This window comes from Panthera leo, chromosome D1 (assembly GCF_018350215.1).
Source record: "Panthera leo isolate Ple1 chromosome D1, P.leo_Ple1_pat1.1, whole genome shotgun sequence".
In the NCBI taxonomy this organism is placed as follows: Eukaryota; Metazoa; Chordata; class Mammalia; order Carnivora; family Felidae; genus Panthera; species Panthera leo.
Window position 1 is genome coordinate 54,706,788 of NC_056688.1, and position 21,612 is coordinate 54,728,399.

At 39.3% G+C, this 21,612-nt stretch overlaps 1 protein-coding gene across 10 annotated transcripts in view; it reads left to right on the forward strand.

The window, feature by feature from the left end:
* GDPD4 (glycerophosphodiester phosphodiesterase domain containing 4) overlaps nt 1-21,612 on the forward strand; it is a 196,534-nt gene that overhangs the window by 41,581 nt on the left and 133,341 nt on the right. For 7 of the 10 annotated variants that reach the window (XR_006193357.1, XR_006193356.1, XM_042903891.1 and 4 more), the window contains 5 exons: nt 4,274-4,367; nt 12,414-12,473; nt 20,065-20,163; nt 20,235-20,328; nt 21,176-21,250. Coding sequence is in view for 8 of the 10 variants with exons in the window: in XM_042903891.1 (XP_042759825.1) it covers nt 4,274-4,367; nt 12,414-12,473; nt 20,065-20,163; nt 20,235-20,328; nt 21,176-21,250 (422 nt within the window). In the remaining 2 variants the exon portion in view is untranslated. The remainder of the gene's footprint in view (nt 1-4,273; nt 4,368-12,413; nt 12,474-20,064; nt 20,164-20,234; nt 20,329-21,175; nt 21,251-21,612) is intronic. The other 3 variants (XM_042903893.1, XM_042903895.1, XM_042903896.1) reach the window with 3 other exon arrangements.

The following is a 21,612-nucleotide window of genomic DNA, read 5'->3' on the forward strand; positions in this document are numbered from 1 at the left end:
CTAGGCCATATAAGTGTGCAGCTCAATGACCAAAGGCACCAACTTTTTCTACAGGTCATTCTTATCATCAAGGTTGGAGGCAGTGTATTATAACTTTGCTAAATTAACATTCTTTTCTGTGGAGCACAGGGTGCTGGATCATGAGTCAAGGCAACAACAGTAGTGAGTGGTGGTTCAACAACAGGCCACAAGAGAAATCAAAAGAGAGAAGTTTATTACTTATAGGTACTAGAGGATGTACATGGTATACCTCAAGGGGGCACATGGAAGGTCAAGGCAGAGTTTAGACAGAAGGCATGACTTAGGCACATGCCTTTATTAGTGTCCTCGGATGGAGTGGTTACTGGGCTAGGACCAGATTGGTCAATTCAAACTAAAAGAGCAGGAGTTTGGTAAGCCCCATGAGAGTCATATCTAAGGGGCACATAAGGCATACAGGTGCCAGGGAGCAGAGGAAATCTGATCCCAAGGGCTGTTGGGGGAGTCCTATCAGGAATTTATATTTGCTTGTGGCTCTGGGATGCTGTATAGGGCATGTGTTTCTCTGAGGGGGCTAATGTCAGTTTAACTTCCTTGCAGCCCACTTGGCCAAACAAAATGGATGTTGAGGCAGCAGTATCCTGGACCAGCTTAGCTAAATGCTTGACCCAGTGAAAGACAGACACAGGTTCCATTGTATGTGTCCACATGGGTTTCAGTTTATCCTCATGTGTTTCAGTTTGTTCTTGTGGGTTCCAGTTGCTCATTATAGAGTTTAGTTCTCTCATATGTCAGGTTCAGTTTTCCTTCCCGACTGCTGGCCTGAGTTCTAGCAGCTTTAGGCCCAATATCAGAGCAGATGTAACAGACTTATATAGCCTTCTCTAGTGGCTTCTATAACAGCATAAGGTCTGATCCCTATAATAAAGCCTTTACTGACTGATCCCAGACCAATAAAATATTTTAATCATTTTGGAAAAGTTCTCAGCCACTCTCTTTTCAGATGTTTTCACTCAATTTTTTATCACCTCTACGTTTGGAACTTCAATTTTATGTATATTAGACCTCCTTTCTTTATCCCCAAGTGTCTTACTTTTCTTTATTTTTTGTATATTTGTTCGTGTGTCTGTTTCATTCTTGATATTTTTTTCTGACCTATTCTTTGTTTAACAAATTCTTTTATTTTTTTAAATTGGTCTCCTTTTAAATAGTTCTATACTGAAATTCTTAATTTTGTCACAGTCTAAACATTTTACGGATACTTATTTAGAAGTCTGTGTCTAATACCTTTCTTACCTAGATATGCCAGAGATCTTTTTATGTTGTCATCTCTTTAGGCATTCACTAATGTGGTCTCCTATCCTAGCATGACTGATAGTTTTGCTTGAGCGCAGTATTGTATATAATAAGTTGTATAGGTAATTTGAGACCTTGAATTACATTATGTCCTCTCAGTTACTCTGACAAATACCTAGGTGTATTAGCAAATCCTGTTCACCTTAATTCAATATTACATACTTAAATTGTTCAAAGCTATGATTCAGTCCCCCAGAAGCAGTCTATTTTTGGTTTGTGCTTACTCCTAAGATTTAGCCCTAGAAGGTCCTAAATCAAAGTGTATAGTGTCTAGCAGATTACCCTCCCCATATTTTTGTCCTCCTAGCCCTGCAAGATATCTCTATCTCAGCCACTTCTTCTAGAGAAAAATCACCCAAATGACAAGTTATGTATTGTGGATTTTCCTCTCTTACTTGGATCTTGGTTCCATAGTTCGTCACTGCTTATTGGCTCCCTCATGCCTTCATTTAGATTCTAAAGAACATATCATCCAGCTTTTTTAGTTGTTATTCCCTTTTAGAGCAGAATTTTTGATGGGGTGACTATCACTTCCCTTTTCCCCCCATGTGTGTTGTGGGGTTAGACATGTCTCCCCATTCCTTACGTTATGTGAAAGTTTCTAATGCCTCACCACAATGTGTCTTTTTTTCCCCCTCAGAATTACTGTCAGCTGACAATAAATTGGTGGGACTAATATAAAGCATTGTGGTATGTAGGAAATGTATTTGGGGAAGGTACAAGAAAGCTGCATCTTGCAGCTATGGGAAAGCAGAGAAGGGGTCCTGGAAGGTCTCTTTAAGCTTTGGTGCAGCAAATGTGGATTTAAGTGAGGAGGCTGCATTGACTAGTCTGCCCTAAAAAGTCTTTCTGTATTGAATGAGAAGGCTTCCATCTAAAAGGGGGATGTGATTATGCTGCTAAGGGGATATAAAGCAAATGGCCCAGAGCAGGGAGAAAACTGCTTGAAAATACTAAGTCAGAAGAAGCCTGCATTGGACAATCCATATGGAATGAGCCTACTGTATATTCCCAGCAACTGTATATTTGCAGAAAAAAGGAGTGATGACCAAGAAAGACTTCCTTTTTTAAGTTCCACTGATGTGTAGGCAGTCACTTAAGCTAACTCCTTTTCATTCTTCTCACTCCATTTTGTTATCTCCCCCCACCACATGCACACACCATCACTAAGAATGAGTACAGATTAATGGGACAGGAAGAGGTAGAAAAGGGAGAGAGAGAAATAAAACCACAGCTCTTCCTTTGCCTGAAGTTCACAGCAGATGAATTGAACTAATAATATTTATGTGTGATTGAATATACAAAATAAGGTTGAAAGGAAGTAAAAAAAAAAAAAAAAAGAAAAAATCTAATGTAGCCAGGGAAATGATTAGAAAAGGTAGAGGCACCATTAAATGGCAAACCTTAACTTTCCATTCTCACTTGAAAGCAAAGTTGGTGTCGCTTCTTGGTTAAGCTGTTTGATTAATCCTTTGGCTGTATCTAGACTGATACTAAGTCTATCTTTCATTTTTTCCCCAAGAACTTTGTTTTTTTTTTTTTTTATTATCCCTGTGCTCATATTGAAACATCATATTCTTGGGGTACCTGGCTGGCTCAGTCAGTAGAACATGTGACTCTTGATCTTGGAGTTGTAAGTTCAAGCCCCATTTTGGGTGTAGAGATTACTTAAAATCTTTTTTGAAAACCCCAAAGCATTATATTCTTGTTACATGCATGTTAGTCCTTCCTTTATTTCTCTAAACATCTTAAATATATTTATTTTGTGATTATTTTCTGATTGTGCCATTATATTTTCTTAAGTGCAAGTTTTTTATTTGTTAGCTTTATTGAATTCATTTGCTGACATTATTTGATGCTTTCGGATTTCTAGTTGTGAGTTCATATTCTACAGAATACTATTCCCAGTGTCTTGATTTGGGATAGCTCTCACTAGGATGGCTGATTGCCTGTTTCTTTGTTCTTGATGTGTCTTAAAGCCTGTGAGGAAAGAGAATTTCCCTTATTGTTTTTAATGTGGTTCTATGTTCACTAATCTAAATTTTATATTATTAAGTTATAATTTCTCCAGGTTTTATATGAAGAGAAAGTAATTCCTGTTATCTGGAAATGAGTTCAAATTATTTGACATATAATACGTAGACCAGAATAACACTGTTTCTCTTAGCATATTATTAGCAGCTTTCTCTCATAACATACTTAAGGAACAGAATACGTTCGAACTGTTTTTAAAGGGCCCAAATATCTTAGCTCTAGCATAGAGCAGTTAATATGGTGGCTGTGATTGCAGCTATATATGAAAACATACATGCAAATGGGCAGGGACCATGCCAAAATGGAAAACATTAATTTTATTATTTATTTATTTATTTTTAATGTTTATTTCTGAGACAGAGACAGAGCATGAGTGGGGGAGGGGCAGAGAGAGAGGGAGACACAGAATCAGAAGCAGGCTCCAGGCTCTGAGCTGTCAGCACAGAGCCCAACGCGGGGCTTGAACTCACAAACCGTGAGATCATGACCTAAGCTTAAGTCGGTCGCTCAACTCACTGAGCCACCCAGGCGCCCCAGAAAACATTAATTTTATTAAGGTGGTAAACTTATGGATGGCTTTTTCTCTTTTGACATTGCAGAATTTCTGTATTATTATATTGATTTTTTTAAAGAGGGCATAAGTTTTGAGTATATATTCTAAATAATTAAAAAAAAAAATCATACCACTTATACAGAACCCCACTAAAGTACCCAGTTGCCTATAGGATAAAGTTAAAACTTTCAACTAAATATCTCCAGAGCTCTTCACAGATCTATTCTCAGATTTCTTCTCTTACCTCCTTCCATTTTCCTAAGCCTCATCTAGTCCAGTCTTATTCCCTACCCTTGACACAGACACTACTTATTTCTGCTATATGTTAAGGATTGAAACACATTTTTGCAGGGTCATTTTTCTAGGTACAGGATACTGGTTCTTTTGGTCCATTGTTTTGCTGAGTTTATTTGGGATCCTGACTGCCTACTCTTCATTGCTGGTGGTGAGTAGTGTTTCATTGCTGTTGGTGAGTAATGTTTCACGTTTCCCCTACTCTCTTCCCAAGTAGCCTCATGAGGTGCTCCTGTCTAGGATGGTATCCAATTGGTGCCAGGAGTCTTCAGAACCCAAGATTACTCTTGTATTAGCAGAATTGGAGTTTATATTAGCTATTTGAATCTTAGGCACAAGGGATGGATGGAGGAAAAAAAAGCTTGTTCTACTGGAGGATCTGTCTTAAAATCTTCCCTTTGAAAGGGTGGTAGACCATCCTTTTTCTAGTCTTATTTCATGGCCTATTTTATGGTTCATTCAGTGTTGTTATTTTAAACACTCAACAGATTCACATTAGCTGTACCTTTACATGTTGAGCTATCTCATTTCATATTTAATCTCCTGAGAACCAGTCTTCCTTGGCCTTACAAATTAGGTAGTTTGTCAAACCTGTCCTATTGTGCAAATGCTAGTCCTCAAGAGGACGGTTAAGATGGCAGAGGAGTAGGGTGACTCTAAGCTTGCCTCCTCCCCCAATCAGCTAGATAAATATCAAATCATTCTGAACACCTAAAAAACCAATCAGAAGTCTTAGAGAGCTAAGCTGAAAGTCTAAAAACAGAAAAAATGACCCATGGAAGATAACTGCAGAGAGTTGATGTGTGGGAGAAAAGAGCTGAGGGTGCTGTGGTAGGGAGAGATCCCGATTGGAGAGAGGTGAACTAACAGTGAAGAAAAAAAGTGAAAATACTCACAGAGAACTGTACAAGAAAACTGTTCCCCAAAACCATTGATGGGGGGAAAGGCGAAGGTTTCAATACCACCAGTTTTTTTATAAATAGTGGAGCGCAGAGTCTGAAGTTTCAGAGCTCAGTGCCTGGTGGTGCTCTGGCGAGGAAGCAGGGTAGAGCCTCAGGTTTGGGCAAACGAGGTCTAAGGATCCCCTGGATCACATGGGAAGAAGCAGTTCCCATGCTTGGAGTGCATTTGGTAGAGGCAACTCAGCCTATCCATGGGCAAAAGACTGGACAAGTGCCATAGAGCTGCCCTATCACTAGTATAGGAACAAAAACACTGGCTGAGGACAGAAAACCTTGGAACTGGCTGTGTTGTGATTTATCATAAGCTCTGAGCCACTACAACTGTGTGGTCACGTGACTATTTCCTGGGACAAGCCAGCACTGGCCATGGCACAGCAAGACCATCCCCCAGAGGATCAGAGTGGGTCTGAGCCATGGGGGTCTCTGAAGTGTGGGGTTTTGAAACACAGTCTGAGATAGAACCCAGGAGAGCAGCACCACCTAGTAGGTAGATAGCATGGACACAGACGGTGAAAGGCAGGGTTCTGATGGAAGGTGGGATTACAGATGATTTATTGTGCCTCTGTGAGGGTGGGAACTTCCCACTCCAGAGACTAGAGAGCAGGGTGAAGCTATTTTCACCCCTAGCCGGTACTGATTGACCTCAGTGGGCTAAACAGCACCACCAAGTGGAGAATGGAGCCATTAAACTAAGCCCCACCCCCCTGGGCCCTCCAAACACATCTCTATTAGGGCAAATCCACCTGAGAATCAGAGCAGAGGGCCCTTCCCCCAGAAGAACAGCACAAACCCCTTCCATGCACTAAGTCTAATGATCATAGAGTGCTGCAAAACTTCAGCTATAGGGGAAGCAGGATCTAGCTTCCTTTGGGTTTTTTGTTTGTTTTGCTTTTGTGCTTTTTTTCCCTTGGGTAAGGAAAGAGCAATTTTTATTTTATTTTATTTTATTTTATTTTATTTTATTTTATTATTTTTTTAATTTTTAATTTTAATCTCTTTTTTCTATCAAGCTTCTCTTTAAATATTTTAAGAATTATTTAAACTTTGTTTTTTCTGAGAGAGTACGTGTGAATGGGGAAAAGTGAGAGAGAGAGAGAGAGAGAGAGAGAGAATATCTCAAGCAGGCTCCATGCTCAGTGACATGGGCTCAATCCCACAACCCTGGTGTCATGACCCAAGCTGAAATCAAGAGTCAGACACTCAACTGCTGAGACACCCAGGTGCCCCATCAAGCTTCTCTTAGCAAACAAACCAAAACACACCTAGGATCTAGCTTCATTATTATTTAAAATTTTTTATTTTATTATTTTTTCTTGTTTTCCCCAAAATGACAAGACAGAGGAATTCACCCCAAAAGAAAGAACAGGAAAAAATGACAACCAGAGATTTAATCAATACAGGTGTAAGTAAGATGTCAGGACTAGAATTTAGAACAATTATAAGGATTCTAGCTGGGCTGGAAAAAAACATAGAAGACTATACAGAATCTCTTATTGCAGAGATAAAGAGCTAAAATCTAGTCAGGCTGAAATTAAACATGCTATAACTGAAATGCAGACTTGAATGGATGCCATGACAGTGAAGATGGATGCAGAGGAGGAACAAATTAGTGATACAGAAGATAAATTATGGAAAATAATGAAGCTGAAAAGAAGAGGGAGACAAAAGTAATGAATCACAAAGATAGACTTAGGGAACTTAGCAACTTATAAAAAGGGACTAACATTCGTAAAATAGGAGTACCAGAAGATGAAGAGAGAGAAAAACGGGCAGAAGGTTTATCCGAACAAATTATAGCTGAATATTTCTGTAATCCGGGGAAGGACACAGACATCAAAAACCAAGAGGCATGGAGAATTCCCATTAAATTCAACAAAACCTGACCATCACCAAGACATATCATAGTCAAATTCACAAAATACATAGACAAAGAATCCTGAAAACAGAAAGGGAGGAAAAACCCTTAACCTATAAGGGAGGACAGATTGAGTTCACAACAGATCTGTCTACAGAAACATGGCAGCCAGAAGAGAATGGCAGCATATATTCAATGTGCTGAATGGGAAGAATATGCAGCCAACAATACTTTATACAGCAAGGCTGTCATTCAGAATAGAAGGAAAGATAAAGAGTTTCCTAGATAAACAAAAACTAAAGGAGGTCATGACCACTCAACCAGCTCTGCAAGAAATATTCAGAGAGATTCTTTGAGTGGGGGGAATAAAAGACCAAAAGCAGCAAAGACTACAAAGAGATAGAGAAGACACTAGAAACACCAACTTTAAAGGTAACACAATGGCACTAAATTCATATTATTCAATAATCACCCTTAATTTAAATGAACTAAATGCTCTAATCAAAAGACATAGGGTATTAGAATGGATAAAGAAAACAAGATCAATCTATATGCTGCCTACAGGGTACTCATTTTAGACCTAAAGACACCTGCACATTGAAAGTGAGGGGATGGAGAACCATCTATCATGCTAATGGACATCAAAAGAAAGCCAGAATAGCCATACTTATATCAGACAAACTAGATTTGAAAACAAAGATGGTAACAGGAGATGAAAGGCATTATGTCATAATTAAGGGGTCTGTCCATCAAGATCTAACAATTGTAAATATTTATGCCCCCAACTTGAAAGCACTTAAAAATATGCATGAGTTACTAACAAACATAAAGAAGTTCAGTGATAATATAATAATAGTAGGGGACTTTGACATCCCACTTCCAGCAATGGACAGATCATCTAAGCAGAAAACCAACAAGGAAATAATGGCTTTGAGTCACACACTGAAATCTGTAGAATACTTATAAAAGGAATTGAAGAGGACACAGAGAAATGGAAAAGCATTCCATGCTCATGGATTGGAAGAACAAACATTGTTAAAATTTCTATACTACCCAAAGCAATCTACACATTTAATGCAATCCTTATCAAAATACCACCACCAGGGGCGCCTGGGTGGCTCAGTCGGTTGAGCGTCCGACTTCAGCTCAGGTCACGATCTCACGGTCCGTGAGTTCGAGCCCCGCGTCGGGCTCTGGGCTGATGGCTCAGAGCCTGGAGCCTGCTTCCGATTCTGTGTCTCCCTCTCTCTCTGCCCCTCCCCCGTTCATGCTCTGTCTCTGTCTCAAAAATAAATAAACGTAAAAAAAATTTAAAAAACAAAAAAAAAAACAAAAAAAACAAAATACCACCAGCATTTTTCACAGAGGTGGGACAATCCTAAAATTTGTATGGAACCACAAAAGACCCTGAATAGCAAAGCAATCCTGAAAACAAAAAAACAAACTGGTGGCTCCATGATTCTGGATTTCAAACTATATTATAAAGCTGTAGTCATCAAGACAGTATGGTACTTGGCACAAAAACAGACACATATCAATGGAACAAAATAGGAAATTCGGAAATGGACCCACAACTCTATGGTCAACTCATCTTCAACAAAGCAGGAAAGAATATCCAATGGAAAAAAGACAGTTTCTTCAGCAAATGGTGTTGGGAAAACTGGACAGCAACATGCAGAAGAATGAAACTGGACCTCTTTCTTACACCATACACAAAAATAAAGTCAAAATGGATGAAAGACCTAAATGTGAGACAGGAAACCATCAGAATCCTAGAGGAGGACACAGGCAACAACCTCTTGACCTCAGCCAGAGCAGCTTCTTACTAGACATGTTAGGGCAAAGGAAACAAAAGCAAAAATGAACTTTTGGGACCTCATCAAGATACAAAGCTTCTGCACAGTGAAGGAAACCATCAACAAAACTAAAAGGCAGCCTATGGAATGGGAGAAGATATTTGCAAATGCCATATCTGATAAAGGGTTAGTATCCAAATCATATAAAGAAATTATCAAAGATAACACCCAAAATGCAAATAATTCAGTTAAGAAATATGCAGGAGACATGAATAGACACTTGTCCAAACAAGATATCCAGGTGTCTGACAGACACATAAAAAGATGCTCAACATCACTCATCATCAGGAAAATACAAAGCAAAAACCATGGTGAGATACTACCTCATACCTGTCAGAGTTGCTAAAATTAACAACACAAGAAACAATAGGTATTGGCAAGAATGTAGAGAAAGGAGAACGCTCTTGCACTGTTGGTAGGATTGCAAAGTGGTATAGCCACCCTGGAGAACAATATGAAGGTTCCTCAAAAAGTGAAAAATAGAACTACCCTAATATTCCTAAGATCCAGCAATTGCACTATTAGGTATTTTCCCAAAGGATATAAAAATCAGATTTGAATAGGTACATGCACCTCGATGTTTATAGCTGCGTTATCAATATTAGCCAAACTGTGGAGAGAACCCAAATGTCCGTTGACTGATGAGGGGATAAAGATGTGGTGTGTGTGTGTGTGTGTGTGTGTGTGTGTGTGTGTGTGTGTGTGTGTGTATTCACAATGGAATATTACTCAGCCATCAAAAAGAATGAAATCTTGCAATTTGCAATGTTGTGGATGTAGCTTGAATGTATTATGCTAAGCAAAATAAGTCCGGGAAAGACAAATGCCATATGATTTCATGCATATGTGGAATTTAAGAAATAAAACCAATGAACATATGGGGTGTGGAGAAAAAGAGGGAAACAAACCTTAAGAGACTCTTACAGATAGAGAATAAACTGAGGGTTGATGGAGGGATGGGGGTGGGAGATGGGCTAGATAGGTAATGAGCATTAAGGAGGGTGCTTGTTACGATAAGCACTGGGTGTTATATATAAGTGATGAATCACGGAATTCTCCTGAAACCAATATTTCACTGTATGTTAACCAACTGGAATTAAAAAAAAAAATTGAAACACACAAAAATACCAAATGCTATTCCTCTAGTCCAGGGGCTGAGTACATTTTAGCAAGTGTTTTGGCAATATTGACCATCTCTGTTGCTGACATAGTGGTGTAGTGTGGTATGAGAAATTCAGGCCAAGTAAGAGAAAAGTCTGTAGAAGTGGAAAGCTTATGGGAGGATAGCTTTCAGGTAATGGGAGTTTTCCAGTGTGCACTTACACATAGGACATACATATCTTTCTCTGATTTGAAAATTCCCTTTCCTTAATTTTTTTAATGTTTATTATTTTGAGAGAGAGAGAGAGAAAGCACGAGCGAGTGGGGGAGGGGCAGAGAAAGGGAGACACAGAATCTGAAGCAGGGTCCAGACTCCAAGCCATCAGCATAGAGCCTGATGTGGGGCCCAAATCCACAGACTTCGGACTGTGAGATCATGACCTGAGCCAAAGTCGGTATCCTGTGGCGACCACGGAGCCACCCAGGCGCCCTGATTTCCTTTCTGATATAGAAAAGCCCAACCCCCCAAATGCATTGCCATTTGCATTTTTCAGCAAATTTGTTAATCATTATATGAATGATAAGTGCTGAGTATACAGTGATCAACAAAATATATGCAGTTTCCATTTGCATGTAGGACACTTCAAAGAGATTGGTATGAGATGTAAAGTTATAGTAATGTCTTAATGAGTTTAGACTCTAGTAGGGCAACTAAGTCACAGACAAAAGTAGCTAACACAGGCAGAGCATTATATTTGTCATTAGGCCTAAAAAAAGTTCTGCATGGGTTCTGAAAAGGAAGAGGCAACTTGCAGCCAAGAAGATTAAGTAAGACTTCTTGTAAGAGGTGTCACTGATGGGATGTTGGATTTGGACATGTGTATATGGGGATCAGGGAAGAACATTCCAGGCTGTGGGAACATCAAGACAAAGTTGGCAAGACAAAAATATGGAGTGTGACTAGATCAGAGGGAAAGGTCAGTTCTGTTAGAATGTAGAACATAATGAAGAATAATTGGGAACCAGGCTCAAAGGATAGATAAGCTTGTGACAGATTTTGGAAGGTCTGGAAAGTAAGACTAAGCCATTTGGCATAAGTCAGATTTCTATTTTAGGAAAACCATCCTGGAAGTTGTGGTGTGGAGGGTGGCTGTAGGCAGAGAGGTTGGATAGAAACTTTTCTTTTTAATGGGGAAAATGCAGGTGAAAAATGTGCTCTGAGCCAAACTCTGGCCACTGAATTGTATTGCTTTTATACACAGTGAACATGAAATGAATGGTATCATTAGCTTCGAAGGTGAGAATGAGTTCTAGTGTCTAATAAAGCAATATATTACAACAAACTTTCTATTCTGCCCTCCTTTTGGATATAAGCAGTAGCAACAACAATGAACAAAGAGGAAAACCTGAGTTCTATTTCTGTCGTTAGGTTACTTTGTAACCTTGGTCAAGTTGTATACCCTTTGAGCCTCAATTTCTTTTCTTTCAAATGAGAATGATAATATTTAATAAAATGACATTTTATGGGGCTGGATAAAGAACAAATGAAATAAGATACATAAAATTATTTTTATAAAAAGGTTAAGAGCTTTATAAAGTCCAACTCTTGTTAATATCCTAAGTATCTGAGGGTTCTGATTTTGTTTGCATCTCCATACTGACTTGGTGACTGGCTAGATTTACAATCAAATCTAATCGAGATTTATTGAATAAATACCAAGGGTTAACAATAGTGGTTAACAGTTGTAACAATGGCACTGGTTTCTCAAGAAAAAGTTTTTCTATTTTTAAATTTTTTGTTTTTCTTTTTTTTTTTATTTTGAGAGAGAGAAGAGCAAGTGAGTGCATGCGTGGGGGAGGGGCAGAGACAGAGGGAGAGAGAGAGAATGCCAGGCAGGCTCTGTACTGTATGAGGGCTCAATCACATGAACCATGAGATCATGACCTGAGCTGAAACCAAGAGTCGGATGCTTAATTGATTGAACCACCCAGGCACCCCAAGAAAGAGCTTTTAAATAACCAACGGAAGGGCTGGCCCTTGTCCTCTCTTTTGTCACAAGTGGGTCTAAGTCATACCAGGAATACAGTTTACCATAGGGAAAATAAATTGGTAGGAACTCAGGAAGGATATCAGTGTGGTGATTGTTATGAAATACCAGAGACAATAATAATTTTCGGGGTTGCTGGTGAAAATTGCAAATAGAAGGTGACGTTTGAATTGCCTTTGAAGCATCAGTGGCATGGGGAGGGAGAGCTTTTCAGGCAGAAGGGCAGCATGACAAAGTACCAGAGGCTGACAAGTGCAGGTATAGCAAGAAGTGAATGTAATCCTAGACTCTGAAAGGAATTTTGAACTACAGAACAGTGCTTTGGACAGCAACTTGATTTCAAAATAACCTCCTTTTTCTTCTTTGCTTTTCCAGGTACTTGCATTTTTGTTGGTTTGGGAAGGGTATGAACTATACCTGCACTGGTGTCATAAGGTAGGACACTGAACCTTCGTAGGAGACTTTGGGCCAGGATTGAATGTGCCTCTTAGGCACTCAGCATGAATTAGAGTCACCTTTTCTTTCGTCGTTCCTGTTAGAAAGAACTGATCTATTTACACTGTTTTAATTGAAAGAATTCAATTTCTAACATGTAACTGATTTACTGAAGGAACTGAACTCAAACTTTGTTTTCTCACCACTTCTTGTTAAACTCACTCTGTGACTCTGCTCTTCCCATCCCAAAAATGTCTTAGGCAAGCTCCAGTACTTTCTCAGTCCTGTAGAAAGTTGCAAAAACATTCTTATTTCAGTCATTAAAAATTTCTGTTCATTGTAATAACCCAAACTTCAACATTATAAGACTTTTCCTCTCCTTCTTTGGGCCTGACCCAGGCATGGAAGCCTGCAGTGATAGTGAGAGTGTGATGGTCCTTTTACCTCTCTTTCACCAGAATAGGGCCCAGGGAAAGAGGAGATAGGATAAAAGAACGTGGTTGCACAAGGATGGGCAAGAGGGTCATCTGGAGTTGATGCTGTCAGGACCAGGTAAATGCACAGTTGTTGGCTATTTATGCCACCGGCTTTTCCTGTGTGTATTTTCAGAGAACTTGACTGCACCTTTCTTGGTACAGAAATATCCCCAGAAATTTCTCTCTTGAGGTCTTTTTGACCCTCCCTTAGTTTGGAGCCCTTTAAAATTGACTTCTGAATGATGTCTCTCAGAGGATCATATCTGGTCTACAGAAAAGTAGAATCTTTGCCCCAACATCTGTGGACATGGCTCATTTCCAACTAGCCTCCCTCATTTTGTTCTGCCACGGGCTTGAGCAGCTCCAGCCACAGCCTCTTGCTTTTTTATAGTCTTTTCAGGCATGGTTTGATACCATTCATTGTTTTTCCTTAAACCTAGGAACATACCAAACTCTGAGTCATCCCCTTAAATTTCCTCTTACTCAAACGAGAAGTATGAACTGGAAATGTAAATTTAAGAGTTACTAGAAAAGATCGAAATTGAAGTCATAGGATCTTATGGGGAAAGTATGTAGGTTGAGAAGTGAGAAAATAGGCCTTATTGAGATCACCAACGGTTTTGGATTTGGGATGCCATGATCAGTTAGTCACTACCAAGAATCCTGTGAAATCTAAAAAAGAAAACAAATGAATAGACACAAAGTCAGTCCAATAAATGCAAAGAACAAACTGACGGTTTTAGGGGAGGGGAGTGGGAAGTTTGGCAAAATGGGTGAAGGGGAGCAGGAGACACAGGCTTCCATTTATGGAATGAATGAGTCACAGGAATAAAAGGTACAGCGTGGGGAATATAGTGGTATTCTAATAGTGTTGCATGGTGACAGATGGTAGTTACACTTGTGGTACGCCCAGCATAAAATAGAATTGTTGAATCACTAAGTTGTACACCTGAAACTAATATTGTGTATCAGCTATACTCAATTTTTTAAAAAAAGAATCCTTGTGAGTAAACCATTCTGATTGCCATTCCAGGCTTGTGCCTATTTTAGAAATCAGGCTTACCTTGCTTCTGGCAGTTAGTGCTGCTACTTGACCTCTGTCACAGCAGGATCTCATTATTGCCTTGGAAATCAGGAAACCAGTTTCATTGGCAGTATCTTTCACCTTTATTCAGGCATAGAGATTTAGCCACTATAGTACTTTTCAAGGATACTGACACTTTCCTCATTAGTGTATTTTTCACTGTCCTCTGAGACCTCCCATAAAATATGGGAAATGGGTTACCTGATCATAGGTGATAGCATTCCAGCAAACTTTTCTCAATAAATCTTTGGGTTTTTCTTCCTATATTACAGCAAGAAACTGCTGGCACCCCAATTTCATTAAGCATAGGCCACTAATGAGCCAAGGTTTCAGGTAACCAAACAGTTAGAACCACTTTGAGATGTGTAATACCTGGATTCTAGTGTATTCAATTCAGAATCTCTGGTAAGTGCACTCCTATCAATCAGTTTAGCCTCATCTAAAATGTCTAGCACCCTTAGGATTCAGTGCCATAAATATTCTATAGGGGTTTTGGTCAATGTAAATTAACAGAGCCTTTGGACTCTGGGATCTAATTCCAGTTATCAGTCTGTAGGAGATGAGAAGTGATGGAAGTGGGGAATGAGAAGAGTTGGCATCCTCTTGGCAGGTAACTACCTTGGTTGTGTCTTCAAACCGGACTTGGGAGGAGAGACTACTTCTATTAGCAAGGGAGATTCTGTAGGGCTTGGAGTTTCAGTTTTAGTATACTTAGAGTAAACCCAGAAGGAAAGGGTTAACATTAAGCCTATAACCTATTCCTCTTCTACCCAGGGATTCTCAGGGAGGAATGAATGACCTCGATCAAAACTTAATAATAACCCAACCTCCTGATAAACACACTAAGGATATTTGTTAGCCAAAAGGCAATACAGAGTCCTTAATGAAAATTTCTGGCAGAATATAACTGCTAGATATAAATCAGGGTTGCTTATTGTAAATAATTCTGGAATTTATAGATATATACACATATCTATGTATGTATCTATGTATAGATATATATACATGTGGGAGACATGGCCGGCTGGAGTTGTATAATTAGTGGGATATAAGATAAGGATGCCCCATAACCAAAAAGTCTCCTTCTTTGAAGCAATGTGTTCATATAACTTTGCTCAAAACATACCTTACACTCGGAGGAAATGAAAACACTAATTTCAGAAGATATATGCTCCCCTGTGTTTACCGCAGCATAATTTACAGTAGCTAAGATATGGAAGCAGCCTGAGTGTCCATCGATGATAGATGAATGGATAAAGAAGATGCAGTATACATACATAATGGAGTATTATGCAGTCATAAAAAATGAGATCTTGCCATTTCAACAACATGGATGGACCCAGAGGGTATTATGCTACATGAAGTAGAGAAGATAAATACCATATGATTTCACTTATATGTGGATTCTAAAAAACAAAACAAATGAACAAACAAAAAGCAGAAACAGATCCATAAACACAGAGAACAAACTGGTGGTTGCCAAAGGGGAGGGAGTAGGGGATAAGCAAAAAGGGGGAATGATGGATGGAGTGGGAGGTCTAACTTCCAGTTATGGGATGAATAAGTCACAGAGATGAAAGGTGGTACAGAATAGGGAATATAATCAGTGGTGCTGTAATAGTGTTGTGTGGTTGGTAGATGGTGGCTCTCCTTGTGGTGAGCATAACATAATATATAGAGAGACTTATTCAATCATTGTGTTGTACACCCAAAACTAATGTAACATTGTGTGTCAACTATTTCAATGAAAAAAACACACTCCACATTTTAAGCCACAAAATCAGAATGCATCCTTAGACATTTTTACGAGTAGCTGCATTTGAAAGGATCACATTTCCCCAAGGGAATATGTTTTATATGTACCTTATAATTGCCTGTATCCTTTGAATCATTAGTAAGTTTGCTGTTGAGTAGATCATAGAACCCAAGAGATTTATGTGAGTCTGCCTTGACAAACCTTTGTGTTGGGATGCTTCTGTTTTGTTAATAGGTTATTTAAGACTTTTGTATCTATGTACATAGGAGATTGGCATATGCGGGCATACCTTATTTTACTGTGCTTCACTTTATTGAGGTTTTCAGATCTTGTTTTTTTACAAATTGAAGGTTTGTGGCAACCCTGTGCCCAGCACGTCACTGGCACCATTTTTCCAACAGCATTTACTCACTTTGTGTTCTGTATCACATTTTGGTGATTCTTAAAATATTTCAAACTTTTTATTTATTATTATATTTGTTATGATGCTCTATGATCAGTGATCTTTGTGTTACTATTGTAAATGTTTTGGGTCACCATGAACCACACCCTTATATACGATGGTGAACTTAATTGATAAATGTGTGTATTCTGACTGCTCCACCTACTGGCCGTACTCTGGTCTCCCTTTCCTCAAGCTTCCCTATTCCCTGAGACTTAATATTGAAATTAGGCCGATTGGGGCGCCTGGGTGGCTTGGTCAGTTAAGCGTCCGACTTCGGCTCAGGTCATGATCTCTCGGTCTGTGAGTTCGAGCCCCGCATCGGGCTCTGTGCTGACAGCTCAGAGCCTGGAGCCTGTTTCGGATTCTGTGTCTCCCTCTCTCTCTGCCCCTCCCCTGTTCATGCTCTGTCTCTCTCTGTCTCAAAAATAAATAAACGTTAAAAAAAAAAAAATTAAAAAAAAAAAATAGAAGCCACCTGGCCTGTGGTATTTAAAAAAAAAAAAAAAAAAAAAAAAAGAAATTAGGCCGATTAATAGCCCTATAATGGCCTCTAAGTGTTCCAGTAAAAGGAAGAGTCCCATCTCTCATGTTAAATCAAAAGCTAGAAATGCTTAAGCTCAGTAAGGAAGGCATGTCAAAAGCCGAGATAAGCCAAAAGCTAGGCCTCTTGCACCAAACAACCATGCTATGAATGCAAAGGAAAAGTCCTTGAAGGAAATCAAAAGTGCTATTCTGATAAACACAAGAATTATAAGAAAGCAAAAGAGTCTTATTGCTGATATGAAGAAAGTTTTGGGGCGCCTGGGTGGCTCAGTCGGTTAAACGTCTGACTTCGGCTCAGGTCATGATCTCGCGGTCTGTGAGTTCGAGCCCCGCGTCGGGCTCTGTGCTGACAGCTCAGAGCCTGGAGCCTGTTTCGGATTCTGTGTCTCCCTCTCTCTCTGCCCCTCCCCCATTCATGCTCTGTCTCTCTCTGTCTCAAAAATAAATAAACTTTAAAAAAAAAAAAAAAGAAAGTTTTAATGGTCTGAATAGAAAATCAAACCAGCTATAGCATTTCCTTAAGCCAAAGCCTAATCCAAGAGGAAGGCCCTAACTCTCTTCAATTTTGCGAAGGTGAAGAGAGGTGAGGAAGTTGCAGAAGAAAAGTCTGAAGCTAACAGAAGTTGGTTCATGAGGTTTAGGGAAACAAACTGTCTCCATAACATAAAAGTGCAAAGTGATGCAGCAAGTGCGGATGTAGAAGCTGCAGCAAGTTACCCAGAAGACATAGTTAAGATAATTCATGAAGGTTTGTGTTGATTTGCTTCTGTTTTGTTAATAGGTTATTTAACAAGAGATTTTCAATATAGACAAAACATCCTTTTATTAGGAGATGCCATCTAGGACTTCCACAGCTGGAAAGAAGAAGTCAGTGCCTGGCTTCAAAACTTGAAAAGACAGGCTGACTCTCTTGGCTGGTGACTTTAAGTTTAAGTCAGTGCTCATTTACCATTCCAGAAATCCTAGGGTACGGGGGAATTATGCTAAATCTCCTCTGCCTTTGCTCTATAAATGGAACAACAAAGCCTGAATGGTAGCACATCTGTTTACAATGTGGTGTACTGCATATTTTAAGCCCACTGTTGAGACCAACTGCTCAGAAAAATTTTTCCTTCAAAATATTACTGCTCATTGACAACACTTGGTCACCCAAAAGCTCTGATAGAGATGTACAATGAAATGAATGTTGTGTTTGTGCCTGCTAATCCAACATCCATTCTGCAGCCCATGGATCAAGGAGTCATTTTGACTATCAAGTCTTATTATTATTTAAGAAATACATTTCATAAGGCTATAGCTGCTGCAGACAGTGATTCCTCTGATGGATCTGGGCAAAGTAAATTGAAAACGTTCTGGAAGGATTCAGTATTCAAGATGTCCTGAAGAACATTTGTGATTCATGGGAAGAGGTCAAAATCTCAACATGAACAGGACTTTGGAAGAAGTGGATTCCAACTCTCATGGATTACTTTGAGGGATTTAAGACTTAAGTGGAGGGAGTAACTGCAGAAATAGCAAGTTGGTAGAAATAGCAAGAGAACCAGAATTAGAAGTGGAACTTGAGGATGTGACTGAATTGCTGTAATCTCATGATAAAACTTGAATGGATGAGAAATTACTTTTTTTTTTTAAAGAGAGAGAGTGTGTATGTGAGTGGGGAAGGGGCAGAGGGAGAAAGAATATCCCAAGCAGACTCCATGCCCAGTGTGGAGCCCAATGTGGGGGTCAGTCTCACAATCCTGGGATCATGACCTGAGCCGAAATCAAGAGTCAGACGCTTAGTTGACTGAGCCACTCAGGAGCCCCAAGAAGTTACTTCTTACGGATGAGCAAAGAATGTGGTTTCTTGAGATGGAATTTACTCCTAGGGAAGATGCTGTGAAGATTGTTGAAATGACGCAAAGGACTTAGAATATTATATAAACTTAGTTGGTAAACCTGTGGCAGGGTTTGAGAGGATGGACTCCAGTTTTGAAAGAAGTTTTACTGTGGGTAAAATTCCGTCAAACAGCATCACATGCTACAGATAAATCGTACATGAAAGAAAGAGTCAATGTATGTAGCAAACTTCATTGTAGTCTTATTTTAAGAAATTGCCACGGCTACCCCAGCCTTCAGCAACCACCACCCGGATGAGTCAGCAGCCATCAACATTGAGGCAAGACCTTCCATCAGCAAAAACATTATGACTCACTGAAAGCTCAGATGATGGTTAACATTCTTAGCAACGAAGTAATTTTGAATTAAGGTATATACATTGTGTTTTTAGACATAATGCTATTGTACACTTAATAGACTACGGTATAGTGTAAGCATAATTTTTATATGCACTGGGAAAGCAAAAAATTCATCTGACTTGCTTTAGTGTAATACTTGCTTTATTGTGGTGGTCTGGAATATGTCTGAGGTATGCGTGTACTTTTTCTTTTTTGTAATGTCCTTCTTGACTTTGGGTGTGAATGTTTTGTTGGCTATACAACACAAGTTAGAATGTGTTCCCCCTTTTTCTGTTCTCTGGAAGGGTTTGTTAAAGATTGGAAATATTTTTTCAATTAACCATTTAAGCCAGCAAAGCCTGGATACATTTTATGAGAAGGTTTAATTATGGATTCAGTTACTTTAATATAGATAGGTAATGGAAAGGAAGTAACTGAACACTCTTTAGAGGGCAACACAGATGTAGAAAAACTACATTTGCTTTTAAAGGGGAAAAACTTAAAGTTATGTATTCTTGGTCTCAATGTTTTCTTTCTCTGTAAAAGTATGTAGTGTTCTTGCAGGAAGATTTTTTTTCCTTTGTTCAACAAATATTTATTGGATGCTTAGTATGTGCCAAACACTCTGCAAGGCAGTGAGGATATAATCATAAACAAGTATTGTCCTTGATGCCTTGATGTTATAGTCCTTTGGGGGGAAACATACATTGTTTACTTGTGATTGTATTGAGTCATATAAAAAAGTAGTGAACATTTGTAATGGCCATTGCTGAAGTTGAGTGAGAGATGCCAAGCAATGTTGAGGGCTCAGCTGAGGCTGGAGATGATAAATTAGTAAAGGCGTCAAACCACATAGCTGAATAATTCTTTTCCAGCCATGCTGTCCTGCAAAGACTTGCATACAAAGAAGGTAAGTGAGTGGATCCAGTCCATATTGGGGGTTTGCAAGACAGATTAAAAGGATGAAGGAATGAGGTCCCTAACATTGTTGGGACACACATACAATTCCCAAGGAGAGTTCTGATTCAGTCTTAGTGTCTGGAAGTCAGGAGATCCTTTCTGTTTCCCCAGATCCTGATTCTGCTAATGATTCTGCTATGCTCGTTTGTTTTGTGGATTTTATGCCAACTCTGGCAAGAGAGGTGGCTGACAGCTGGGCTGTCACTGCAGGTAAGCATCATCCTATAGGTTTGGCACTGTCTGTCTAGATGTGTTTAGCCTAACTTTTGGCTTTCTCCCAGATCTTTGCTCCCTATATGCACCTGAGTGGCATAACTGTGATGGTTATCCTTTCCTGGCCTGTGGCCTTCTACTTGATCCATTTGGAAGAAGAAGGTATGTCATGTGGACGGAACCCTGCCTGATTCTTTCAGCTCAGACGTTAGCTTGTATTCTCCACTTAGCAAAATGCAAGCTTGGTAGATAGCCACCACTACACCTCTTGGAAATTCATTTAGCTTGTTACTCGGACGTGCTCTTTCTGGTCGAATTCACAACCATATGTGGCCTGTCAGCATTTCCCCAACCCAAAAGTCTCATAATGAAGAGGGATTCTTCTTCTAGAAAAATAAGAATTTTCTCTATGTTATTACATATTGTCTGATAATGGATTTAGGGTGGGGTGAGAATAGAGGTACATTTTAATTTGACCAGTGATGGTACAAGTCACAGTTCCTTTTGTTTGTATCACATATTACTAGTTTCGGCTAGTGAACTTATGATAGGTCCAGATACCCCTGGTTCCATCCTAGTCGTTCAAAGCTGTCTCCTATGAGTCCCTGACACACCTGGGGACTTACAGCAGAAACAGCAATGTCTGCCTCTGCCACTGATTTCCTCTCCATTCTTTTCTTTGCCCTGATATCATGGAAACAAAAGAGAATCACAGCCTTATACTAAATGGTTTTGAAGTTATCTTTCAGCTGAAGTTATCTTTCAGCACCTTTACTAAAAAAACTAGGTTCTTTTCTGGGCATCTCTCTTTTTACTATTGGTTAAACAAGGAGTGTTTACTTCCTGACTTGTGGAAGGATGCAGGCAAAAGAAAGACTGGCTTGATCCTTTGCCATTGTGTGCTTGTACAAGTGTTTATGAGTAAGTAGTGGATTTTAGGAAATGTGTCTGGGGCAAGATCTTAAAGGGGATAATAATGAACTCTTCTTTTTCATTTCCTAAATTTTAGTTAGAATGAGAAGATACAAGATGATGTATGACAGAGAAACAGCCAAGGGATGTAATATACTCACAAAGTTGAGAGGTTAGAGCTGGAGATCTAGATCAAGGACTGGAGCATAAGTGGTAACTTAAAAATGTGCAACTTGGTAAAATTTTCAGAAGTCTAAAATAGTAAGTGTTGGGGGAATGGCCAGCGGTAACAGGTCTTGTGGACGGGCTTGGTGGGGGGTGAGGGAGAGAAACAGAAGAGCAAATGCCTAATACTTACTGATTACCTGTTATGACTCATCATTGTACTATCAGTTCTGTGAGGTATGTTTTAGCAAGATAGCCCCATTTTTCAGGATGAAGAAAATGATGACCCAGAGAGGTTAAGCAACATGTCCTTAGTGACGCAATTACAAAGTGGTGGAGTCTGGCTTTGAATTCAGATTCACCTAGTGC